A 12,781-nucleotide genomic window follows, 5' to 3' on the forward strand; every position below is an offset into this window, starting at 1 on the left:
GAGGCCGAGGCGGGCGGATCACAAGGTCAGGAGATCGAGACCACGGTGAAACCCCGTCTCTACTAAAAATATAAAAAATTAGCCAGGCGTGGAGGCGGGCGCCTGTAGTCCCAGCTACTCGGGAGGCTGAGGCAGGAGAATGGCGTGAACCCGGGAGGCGGAGCTTGCAGTGAGCCGAGATTGCGCCACTGCACTCCAGCCTGGGCGACAGAGCGAGACTCTGTCTCAAAAAAAAAAAAAAAAAAAAAAGAACCTCCAAGAGGACTTATTTAATGAGTGAACTAAATGTCCTTAGACAGATATTGTCCCTAAACTCTTTGCTATTGAAAGTTTATAGTATTGAAAATTTGATGACTGTTAGCACCTAGTATAAATCAACATTCATCTGCTGTTCTCTTTTTAGATAGCCAAGTTATAACTTTTTCGAAAAGACATTATTGGACTATGTTAGTAGGTCCGCCTTCTCCTTTGATCATGTGCACTCTTACCTGTCACCCAACCTTCTCCACACCCTCTTCTCTTCATTCAGTTGTGGACGGCAGTAACAGTTTTAGTACCTTTGCTTCTTAGAGGAAATACATTTTTCCTTATTTATATTTTTAAAAGATGTTTCTATTACATTATATATAGCAAGAGATCTATTAAGGATCCAGAAAATCTTAATCTGTATAGCATATGTGTTCCTAACCATAAGAATTAGTTTCCTTGAGGGTTCTTGAGTATATTCTGTTTACACAGTTTATACATAAGTAAACTCTGTGGCAGATATACATAAAAAACCTGTCACTTTTATGCTCATTCATCCTCCTAATTCAGTGTCTGGGTCATGAGATGTTTGGCTCAAAGCTTCAAAAACTTCAAGAAAACTGATTTCAGTTCTCTCTATGTTGATCTTCCAGTTGGATCTGGAGTCTACTGATTGTGGAAAGGAAGAGCAGATCACATTATATTGAAAATTGTCCTTTTCACTGAGAAATAAAGGTTGACTGAGCTACCTAAAGTCACTTTCCTTTGGACTGTAAGCCTTAGAGAGAACAACAATACCTTTGCTTTTCTTGAGGTAGTATTAGAAAACTCTAGTTCCCATTGATAGGATAACTTGTTTTCCCATTTCAGGGTCTTTTTTGTAAAACAATCACAAAATCTTGACATTTGGCATCCCTGAAAAGCTCAAGTGGCCTTTTCAAATAGGGCTTCATAGAGTATTACTGACTTTACAGTCAGTATCCTGCAAAGAAAGGTGACAAACTTCCTGTGAAGTTAGGAAGAAATATTAGTAACCCACACACTTACAGTCCATTTTCCATTTTAGCTTGTAGAAGTTTGTACTAGAGATAGAACAAATGAAATTAGTTTTCTTTTCCAGGTATATCCTGTGAGATACCTGAGAAAATACAGAGTATTTTCTCTCAGTTCTCTCAGGGTTAAAGCTCAGTGAGCTTTTCTTTTCTCTTTGGTAGTGTGGAACCATTTGTACCATGGAAAGAATAGCTGGAAATATGGAACTTGAGTATGGCACTACAGTAATAAACAGAAGAAATGAGTCACTAGGATAATATATTGGAGTGATTTCTGTAGGGTAATGATTTCAGTTATAATGTGTTTTAGAATGTGGATTTAAGCCACCTTCTCACCCTCTGTACCAGTAGCTTTGTTAAAACATTTTATTATGATCAAATAACAAGCCTGCTGCTTTTAAGTAATCTAAGTGTTAACGGAAGGTAAGTCTTCAACTTCTCCCTGTTCTCATCTGGGCCAAGATGAATTCTCTAAATAAAAAATAGCATTGTAATTTGCCTCCCACAAAGAATGGGAAATGGAAGGAAACACAAAACACAAAAACTGTGGTCCTGACAGTACTAATTCTACCAGGTTTCAAATAAGAATAATTAAACTTATAAAGGGACATACTGATTATTTTTGTGTTACTCTCCCTTTTTGTTGTTTAAAGTCAAATTCCAGAAGTAAAAATCTTTATCATACTGTTTTCCTCTTACTAAAACTGGAAGAGTAAAATAGAAAGTTCAGCAACGTCAGAAAATGTTGTATTTAAAATAATATGAAGAATAGAGGTTTTAAGTACATAAACCAAATTGGCTTCCTTGTAGGTTTACTTTTAGTATATAACATGAATATGTAGTGCTTCTTTTTACAATAATCAAAGTCATAGCTCCAAGATACTGACCTCTCTCAATCTATAACCTTTGGAGGCATGCGTTTATACCAGCATGTTTTATAAATTATGAGTTTCTGTCTGCGTCCATGAAGTCTTACTAGTTTTCACTTAAAATTTTGTGGGTTGTTGAGAAGAATTAAAGTGATTCATAACTTCACGCTTGAACCTGGGAGGCGGAGGTTGCAGTGAGCCAAGCTCATGCCATTGCACTCCAGCCTGGGCAACAAGAGTGAAACTCCGTCTCAAATAAATAAATAAAGTGGTTCATAACATCAGATGAAGAAGGAGGTGAGTGATATATTAAATGATCAGAAACTTGGCATTACATTGTTTCCAGGACCATTTCCCCTGCAAATTAAACTGTATATTTTTCATTTCTTCATGGCACTGTGCTGTTAATTTGTGTTAACATTTGTGCTAAAATGCAGTGTAATTTTTATATATAAGTGTTAGAATTTTAGCTATCTTAGTTGAAACACACAAAAAAAATTGTTACGGATCCAATAAAATTATCAAAGGCCAGAAGAAATTATTTGGTTTTATTCTTAAAGTATTTATTTAAAAAAAAAAAAAAAAAGGAGGTAGGGAAAGCTTGTATCTTTTTTGTTTTCCGTATAGGACAATCAGTCTATTGATTATTTACTAAATTCCAAGTTAAAGCAAGGCTCATAGAATGAGTCTTTATTTAACTAAAGGAAGGAAGAAGAAACCCGAATTTTTCTCCTCTCGAAGAAGTAAGACTAAAGAAACAGTATTACACTTTCCCCAGAAATGTGACACAGGCTACTTTACCTTAAAAACCGTTGCTTGCTTTCTTTGCTGTAGAAGAGTAGAAAGCATGACAGAGGTTTGAGGAGCCAACTGGTGGGTAGTGCTGTCTCTAAACATTCCTAGAAAAGCCTGTTTCTCGTGTTCTTTGAAGAAAAAAAGAGACCATGAGCAGGAAGAATTTCTTGCATTACAGAATTATGGCATCACAGAATAGGTGCAGTGGTTGTATCTCCTGGTCTGCCCAGGAGTCCTAATTTACATGTGCCTTGGTTAGCCTAAGTATAGAAAACTGTAGCTGTATTGAATAATTACCCTTTTGGAGAAGTAGAAACCCTTTCCAGAATTTTAGTGGGATTTCATACCCCCAAAAGTGTTTTAGATTATGATTTGACCTTTTCAAGTCACTTAAAACAGCTACTTTCTGAAACATATGCGCTGGAAAGCCCTAAGGCTACCTAAGAGATGTTGCAATTTAAAGACAAAGATACGCCATAAAGACAGCAGTTTTCTACCACTTCTGTTCCATGATCAGAATCTGTCTAGATAGAGAATTTTATTTCTTAGCAGAAACTATGGAGGACTATATGGAATCATAATAGTTTTCTTATGATCCTGAAGGGAATGTGTGCAGGCGAAATTGTAGTTTGATAGGAGGCCTCTTTTCCTTGATTCTCTCATACAGCACCATAATATTAAAGTCAGCAGTAGTTGGTTCATGACATGAAAATGCGAGCGTTCTTGTAATGAACGCATGGCAGAGCACCTGGCAGTGAAAGTGAGATGGGGCTGAGAGTATCGGACACAAGGGCCCAGTACCAAAGGAAAGAACACTTGGCACTGCCAACTTATTCTTAAAGTTTTAGTTCTTTAACTAAAGTTTTAGTTCTTCAGATCACCTTTTAAAATTAATAAAATATGATCTTAGAACATTGCCATGTTCTAAGTAACTATATGGAAAAACACTCTTTTTCTGTTGATCCCATATTAATGGCTTAAAGGAAGATAATAATGACTACAAAGTAGAATTTAGGGGAAATGGTCTTGACTCCACCCAGTTTGGACTCGTTACTAAAGAATTAACATGTCATGAACCAGGTGTGGTGGCATGCACCTGTAGTCACAGTTACTTGGAGGCTGAGGTGGGAGGATCCCTTGAGCCCAGCAGTTCAATACCAGCCTGGGCAACATAATGAGACCTCATCCCTAAAGCAAAATAAAACAAAACCAATAAAAGGTCATGAAGTTTCCCCTAAGGCTTATTTATGCATGTTGGAGTTTTAAGACAGTTATCGTTTAATGATGATTAATCCTTTTTGTAAGGCGCCTGTTCCAAAGAGTTCAACCTACTTTACTGACAACTCCTTAGTTTTTCAATGTCCTGTGAGGCAGAGAGCAAAGAGTGTCATTTCAAGCCTCCTGCTGGGGAAACAAGTATTCAAAAATGAAGAAGTGCAGGTGGAATCCATCAAGATCTTTCAGATAATAACATCAAGTATAAAACTTCCTTCTGCTGATGATATTTAGGTTCTATGGCCTTCAACTTTCTGAGTCTTCAACTTATAAGCCCATGGACCACTTCAGTTTACTTACAATAACAATAATAGTAATATTGTTTAAGGATGATATTTATTGAGTACACACTGTGTACCAAGCACTGTTCTAAGCACTTCAAAATCAGCAAACCCTTTAAAGTTCACGACAGTATGGAGCGGATAATGCTCTTAACCCTAATTATTAAATGAAGAAACTTAGTTATGGAAAGGTTATGACTTGCCTAAAGTGACATAACTAATGAAAAAAGCACAATTCAAATCTAGACAGTCTATCTCCATAGTTCATGTTATTATTATACCATACTCAATTTAAAAAGTTCTACAGTAGTATGAATTTTTGCCTCAGTGATAAGAATACCTTATATTTGCATAATGCTTACATTTTTTCCCAAGGATTTTATGGTCTTATGTTTTAGAGGCTTATTTTTGTGTACTTTATGGAATTAGATAGCTGATAGAAAATAATTTTCTAAATCTAAATAAGGGACATCTTGGTATCACCTCCATTTTGTGTTGTTCAAAGCCTAGAAACTTCCAAGAACCATAAGTTGAGAACTTTTATTGAAGCCTCAAATAAAAGTTTTTTATAAAATTGCCAGTCTAACATGTAAAGCTTAATCTCGAAGAAGCAAGTTAAATGAAGTGATTCTTAGCTTCCAGAGAATCTAAAGGTAGCAGACTATTTTATATTTTATCAAAAAATAAACAGAAGAGTCATCAATATAAAAGCATAGGTACCTTTAAATTAGAAATTCAAAGTATTCCAAGTTAGTTCTGAAGACAGTGTTTCGTTGTGCTGTAAAAGTTTAGAAAAGGGTATCACTCACAAAAGAGAAGTTCTATCATTAATTTAAAAAATGGAAAATGATAAAAGATGTCTAATGTAAACTTATACATGGGACCTTGTATGAGATAACTTACTCTTTTATTCCCATATTTTCTATAAATTTTTTAGCTTTACCCCTCAAACATGGGAGAAAAATTTCAGCATTTTAATTCAAATTGTTAAAAGGCTGAGCAACCCTTAAAGCTGCCATAACGGAAGAAGACTGCGAGCTAGCTTAAAGAAGAGAAAGAAGGGAAGAAACAAAACCCCTGTGTAGTAGAGTGTTGAGATGAGACGAGCATTTGTTTGTCTCCATCTAATTCCTTATGAAGCCAGAACCATAGCATCCTGCTGTTAAGTGAAATGAGATGGAGCATTATCCTAGAATGCAGACGTGGCACCAGAAAGGCTGCCAAGATAAATGGAGGGCAGAAAGTGTCAGATAAAAACCGTCAAGACCAGTGACAGTCATCCTTTTCAATTCTCGCTTCAGGAACCTGGCAGGAATGGTCCTGGGATGTGGGCCCAGCTTGACTATACAACCCAGCAACAATGGTAGGGGGTGAGGATCCTGACCTCACAGAGCTGAGCTTTCTTCAACTACAGGATCCTTCTCCAGCCCTGTGTTCAAAAGAAAAACAATGTGAACAGTCTGTTTTCTGTCACTGAGTGAGACAATTCATTTCCTTTGCTGGAAAAACATAAAAGATTGTGATTGCTACTGTTGTACAGGGAAAGATTTTCTAAAGTAAGCATAACATGATATGGGTGTCCTAGGTAAATCCTGGGTTCAGTAAGTTTTTAAAGCAGCAAAAGATTAGGGAATGTGTCCATACACCTCTACTCAGCTAGCATCCTGAGTGAGATGGTTTCTGGGGTTGGTTTGAATGAGGAAGTATTGGAAATTCCTCTTGTACACTGTCTGCCACAGACCTCTAAAGATGCTGAGTGGTAGAGGTGGTAGGGGCTTCACTGAACAAGACTTTTCTTTGATCCAAAGTTAACACAAAGTTCATGGTGTAGATGAGGAAACCTAAGCTGTTATCACAGCATACTTACTAACTTACTATCTCTTAGCACTTCCATGAGATCAGCCTGGGCCATTGCAAACATGTAGATGTGAACTGCCCCGCTTACCTTACCTGCATTGGGTAGTGAATGCTCATGATTCAAGCAGAGCCTTTCATGCCTGGATGTCTGAACTCAATGGAAGGTTCTTTGGTCTTGGAGGAAGAAGCAAAGATAAAGATCTGATTTGTCACCAGAAGAAAAAGTGAGTGGCTTCTAAGAGTCCAGAGTCTTGACTTATTGACACAGCTCTTGTGAGGGCTGGTTGTGTAACCTTGGACTCACCAACTGATCTCTTTGAGATCCAGGTTAATCAGTGGTCAGAAGTGGAGTTGTGACTGGTTGGTTGCTGAGGCTATGATGAGAACAAGATTTCAAGATTCTTTAAGTTGGGGAGGTTCTATAAGACACAATGAGTGTCACAGTAGATTTTCTTTGATAAATTAACCATAACAAATTTCTACACTTCCCGAAAAATCAGTAATGTAAAACATAGCTCTTGGTCTTAAAATATATGAACAGTCTTAATTTTAATCAATATAAGGAGGAAGAAACACCCTAGATTTGTGCTGTCCAGGAGGGTAGCCACTAGCCACATGTAGTCATTTAAATATAAGTTAATTTAAATAAAATTTAAAATTCAGTTATTTGAAATGTGGGCTCTACTGCCCACATTTCAAGTGCTCAATAGCCATATATGACTGTGTCCACTGTACTGGGCAACACTGGCACGGAACATTGCTGTCATTGCAGAAAGTCCTCTTGGTCAGTGCTGCCTTAGACCTTTGCCCATACTGCAAACTGCAGCTACTTGTACCTTAGAGCAAGGTGTAGATGTTTGGGCCCTAGAGTTGCTGTGTCCATCTTTGGAGAATGAAAGGATGGGTTAAATTGCATGTGGATAAAGCAGTGCAAGAAACCCTTTAGGCAAAGGGTGTCTGCATAGAATAAGAGTTTGAGAGAGGTGAGGAGGAACGGAGGTTAGAAGAAGAAATTATGGAACAACTGAATCATTGGGTGTCTTGAATCTTGACTAGACCTGAACCTTACGAGGACACGGGACCCCCAGAGGGAAGTTCCTCAGAGAGATTGTCACCCTACGCACAAATGATCCCAACAGTAGATACCTCTGAGAGAATCAGGGCAGCTCTAGTCTCCAGGCACTCAGTGGTGGGAAAAGGTTAGTCATGTTGGATTCATGTTGTGGAAGAGAAAGTTTTTATGTTGCCAGGCAATGGGGAATAATTCAGGCTTTTTTGACATTTGAGTGGGTTAACCAGTGTATCTGACAGTCGGCTCCTTAGAAATGGGTCTGTGCAGGCAAAGTCAGCTTATGTTGTGAGGCTCAAGCTTGAGTATGAGTAAGAAAGTGTCTGTGATACAAAAAGTTCTATTTTTCTTGCCAGCCCTGCTGGCTAGGGAGAATTTCTTCCCCATGTATATGGAGAAAGGAAGAAATCAGAGGCAGCTGGCAAAAAGAGTATACTTTAACCTGCTGTCTGGAAGCCATCTGTGAAGGGAATCACTTTTCTTTTCTGGACTTATTTCCAGGTGCAGCTGCAGGGGATGACACGGAAGATGCAAGCACTGAGTTCACTGACAGTATTGAGGAGGAGGCCACACACCATAGTCACCAGCAAGTAAGTCAGTGTCAGGGTCTGGAGCTTCCAGGGTGGATGGCACACAGCCCTTCTGAGGTCTGATGGTCTCCTGCAGCCCTTGTGGACTTAGAGTGAGAAGATTTTTTTTTTATATAAACCACTTCTCAGTCATCTTCCTGTTCTCCTTGAGCTTCCCAGCTGCCTTTCCAACCCATGTCTTCACTCCATTTTCCTCTCCAATCCACCCTTTGGTTTGTATTGTATCTCTTTCTTCTGCTTCCTGCCCCTTCCTACCCACCTTTGCCTCTATTTATTCTCTGTAGCTATAGCTTCAGAAGAATTTTTACTTGCAAGACAATGGACACATTCCCCTTGGGCTTTTTGTAACTGAAAAGCACCACAGAAGACAGGGAGTCATCAAAGGGCTGCTCGGGGAGGTGGCAGGGTGAAGGACCTGCTTGGGAAGGAACTCCAAGAAGACTGGAATGCTTCCAAAGCAAGGATCTTTCTCAGTGAAATCTCATTATACAGAGAGAACCTTATGCAACCTGACAAACCACTGAGGTCATGGTGACTCAATGATCAGCAGATGGTTCTTCAACAGCAATCCCCTGTCAAGCCTCAGAACTTGAGGCTGAAACATTGTTTCCATCCACCATCAGTGCAGATGTAACTAGCATGTTACAAGAGTGAATAATCTGGACTTCAGAGATTAAGTCACCAATAGTGATCCCACAAGCAGTCACTGGAACACCTATAATGTCTCCACTTTGTCCGTGCCATTTAGCAATCTCATCTCCTAGATGGACTGTGCCTATGATTCTTAAGGAGAAAGTGAATCATTGGTAGGTGTCCCACACAAGCAGCTGGACTTTCCAGTGACAGCTTTCTTGGGGCTTTTAGGAAAACTATACAAGAAATGAGGCTTTCTGGGTCTGCCTGTATGTCTTCTGCATAAGAGAAAGAGGAGACATCGAATCAACCAATAAGAAGAGCCCAAGTGAGCATCCTCAAATCTTTTGGGATTTGGCACTTGGGGACATGAGTAGTTGTCTGGGATATGTCATGTTCTCAACAGTTTCTTTATAGTAGTTGGATCACCTTCTTGTAGTAGGATCAACCTTCTTGTTGCTGTAGCTGTACCCAACCTTCCCTGCTCCCTTGAGTGCTTGCATGAGCTCCACTTTTTCTTTTACTTGAACAGCTTCTCCTGAGTCCTCCTTACTGATGATTGTGTCTTTAATTATATACATCTCTGTCCCTCCAGACAGATCCCTGTGTCCTCACTCTCTGATTTCATTGAGGATCTTGGGTAAGAGAGAGGGACCTGCGGAATGAACAAATGTCTACTCTAAGACAGCTAGATTGGGAGGTTGGCTGGTCACTGATAGTTATAATGACTGTGGGACAGGATTAACTTCAGAATAAATGAACAGGAGACACAGATATGAAGACAGTCAGATTCTGATTGATATGGTCTGAAGTGCTCCTGGTATTGCAAGTCATTTGCTCTGATTCTCAACTGTAGGCAAACTGAGTTGTAAAGTTGCTTCTTCTTCAGCCTTCTTTCCTGTAGCCTAGAATGGAGAATCTGACCAGACCCCATTTTGAGAAGGTCAGCCCACCCTGAAATGAACATGTTACATTAGGGCATTTGTATTTCCCTCACAATATTTGCCACATTACTTGGCATAGGAGACATGCTTAGTGTAATTATGAGTTAACAAGCCTTTGGATCAGGGCTTGACTCATGATAGACAAAGTATGTACCTGCTGGATGGAAGAATCTCTTGGGTAAGCACCATTTTTCTTTCTATCGCCTTTCCTTGAAAATACATCTTCAGCTTTGGGTAGGAGGAATCTTGGGTTGTGAAATCATTGCAAATTTACTTCATCTTTCTGGAGTTTGAGGTTGTGACTCTCCTGCTACCAATTAAATAAAGCTTACTTTGCCGTAACTGTTTTGTGTCCAGATTCTCAAAATTTGTTTGCTTGTTTCCAGGAAAGTGGTCCCTTAACGTAGATTTTGAGCTTCTCCTTGTTAAGTCCTTGGAAGGTAAACTTTTGCTTGACACCAAGCTCCCTTCCTACTCTAAGCATTCATACACTTTCCCTAACAGACACATCCAACCTTGTCTTTCTTCCAAGGTGAGAATCACCTTTTGGCCAATGCAAGTTGCTTCCTCCTTATGTTTTGGACTCAGCCATCTCAGGAAGCCTCAAGTCTGGCCATGATAGTAATTTTCCCTAGTTTATCTCCCACGAAATTCTATTCTCAAGCAGATGTAAGATCTATCATAAATACCTATGAAATTGCTGTGAAAGAAACTAGAGTAATCAACCATTGTATTTTTTATGTGAAGTTTTATAATGGAGAAAAAGTTAATCAAGAATAAAGATTCAAGCCCAGGTAGTGTGCATCTATAGTTGCAGCTACTCAGGAGGCTGAAGCAAGAGAATCTCTTGAGCCCAGGAGTTCAGGGCCAGCCCGGGCAACATAATGAGACCCCCACCTCTTAAAGAAAAAAAAAATCAAGATTCAAATACAAAGAACAGACGTTAGTAGACAAAGTGTGATAAACTTGAAAAAAGCTATTTTTAAAAAAGTTATTTTTGATTGACAAATCGTACTTGTATACATTTATGGGGTATGATATGATTTTATGTATATATATACACACACATACATATATATACACGCAAAGAATACGGAATGATTAAACCAAGCTAATTACGTATTTCTCAACTTGCCTACTTATGATTTTTGATGGTGAGACATTGGAAATTTACTCTTATTTTGAAATATACATTTTATTGGCTATAGTCACCCTGCTATGCAATATATCTTAAGACTTACTCTTTTTGTCGATACTTTTGATCAACAGTTCCCTCTACTCTCCCTCCCCACTCCACCAGCCTCTAATAACCACCATTCTACTCTCTGCTTCTATGAGTTCAACTTTATTAGATCCCACATATAGGTGAGCTTATGTGGTATGTGTCTCTGTGTGCCTGGCTTATTTCACTAAGCATAATGACCTTCAGATTCATTCATGTTGTCACAAATGACAGGACCTATCCCCTGACATTTTAAGTTTAAATAGTATTCCGTTGTGTATTATCTGCCACATTTTCTTTACCCATTTATCTACTGATGGACCTAGGTTGGTTCTACATCTTGACTATTTTGAATAATGCTGTAATGAACATGAGAGTGCAGATACACCTTTAACATATTCATTTCAGTTCCTTTGGATATATACCCAGAAATGGGATTACTGGATCATAGGGTAGATTCTATTTTTAGGTTTTTGAGGAAACTCCATACTGTTTTCCACACCAGCTGTGCTAATTTACATACCTATTCACAATGTGTGTGTTCCCTTTTCTCTGCATTATCTCTAACACATCATTCACCTTTCTGATAATGCCACTCTAACAGGTGTGAGATAATATTCATTATGGTTTTAGTTTGCACTTCCCTAATGATTAGTGATGCTGAGCATTTGAGAAAAGCTCATTTTTAATGCCTTAATGTTGAGCACTGACTTAACATTGTGACAGATATGAAGCAATAGGGTAAAAACAAAACAGTGTCATTCAAACAGGATATCAGATTTGCACATAGGCCTTTGTGGGGCAAATGGGAACCCAGCGCACAAAAAGTTGAATTATATGGAAGCAATATCACAAGTGAGTTAGGAAATGTGAAAAAATACCCAAGAGAGATATAATTAAAAATAGACCTAATGGATTCACACTACCATTACAGATCCTGGAAGCCCTGGGGTTTCATTTGGGGGAAAGAAATATTTGCTTTCATACATGATCAAAACTAATGAAAAGGCTAGATCATGAGTTACTTTTCAGACATTTACATTTAAAACTTAGCCAAAGAAAGTCCACTTTGAGATGGAAATATGAAAATGCAAATTAGCCTGGGGAAAAATCAGATCCCTAGGCAATGTTTGATTTTCTCACTTTAAAGTGGGAAATTAGATCAGATGTACCTTAAGGTTTTTCTGGTGTTAACATTCATGGTTCATAATTTTTTCCTTTTTAAAGAAAATAGGTATACTGAAACCAATAGAACAAGGTAACATATATCCAGAAGGCACTTTAATAATCGGTAAACTTCATTAAAGTTAGACATTATTTTTAAGCAGAAGGAACCCTTAAGGCCTAGAAAAGAAAAATGCTGTGCCTGCACTCAAGACTAATGGCAAAGTGCATTTTAGTTAAGTTACTTGGAAAGAGTTTATATGGAATGGCAACATCACATAGTTTAAATGAGGGATGGGATCATAAGCTTTCAGAAGTAGTTTTATTTGGTCCCCCTTCCCTTATTTTGTCACAAATGCTGGAGGGCACATATGGAGATGGCCACCAGCATGATTAAGCCTGCCAGCAGAGTCTTAGAGACAGACATTCCCGGGAGCCTGCCAAATCTCAGGCTCAGAAAGCCCAAGTAAGATTGGGTGCCTGGGAATTGAGTGGCTTTGTCTAAGGATGTTTCTTCTTTGACCTGGGTGCACAGGTCTTCACAACCTCAACTGCTATGCTACTGAACACCATTGCACATGCATACTGTGAATCAACCCTGCCACAAACCTGTGACCTAGATTTGAACATACTTTGTTATGGGGAATAGCAAAAGTCAGTGGCTTTGTGCCAACCCCGGCAGCTCTGTCAATCATTGATCCATGTAAGCTGTTCTCAGCCCTGCTCTGTTCAATGTATTGGTGACCTGAATGGAGATATAAAGCATATAATTAATTCTACAAAT

The 12,781-nt window shown here is 38.7% G+C and overlaps 1 protein-coding gene across 1 annotated transcript in view; it reads left to right on the forward strand.

The window, feature by feature from the left end:
* Window positions 1–12,781, forward strand: part of PDE4DIP (phosphodiesterase 4D interacting protein) — a 212,922-nt gene that overhangs the window by 171,942 nt on the left and 28,199 nt on the right. The window contains 2 exon segments of the mRNA XM_031656711.1: window positions 4,398–4,402; window positions 7,952–8,034. Coding sequence (XP_031512571.1) covers window positions 4,398–4,402; window positions 7,952–8,034 — 88 coding nt within the window.

This window comes from Papio anubis, chromosome 1 (genome assembly GCF_008728515.1).
Source record: "Papio anubis isolate 15944 chromosome 1, Panubis1.0, whole genome shotgun sequence".
NCBI lineage: Eukaryota > Metazoa > Chordata > Mammalia > Primates > Cercopithecidae > Papio > Papio anubis.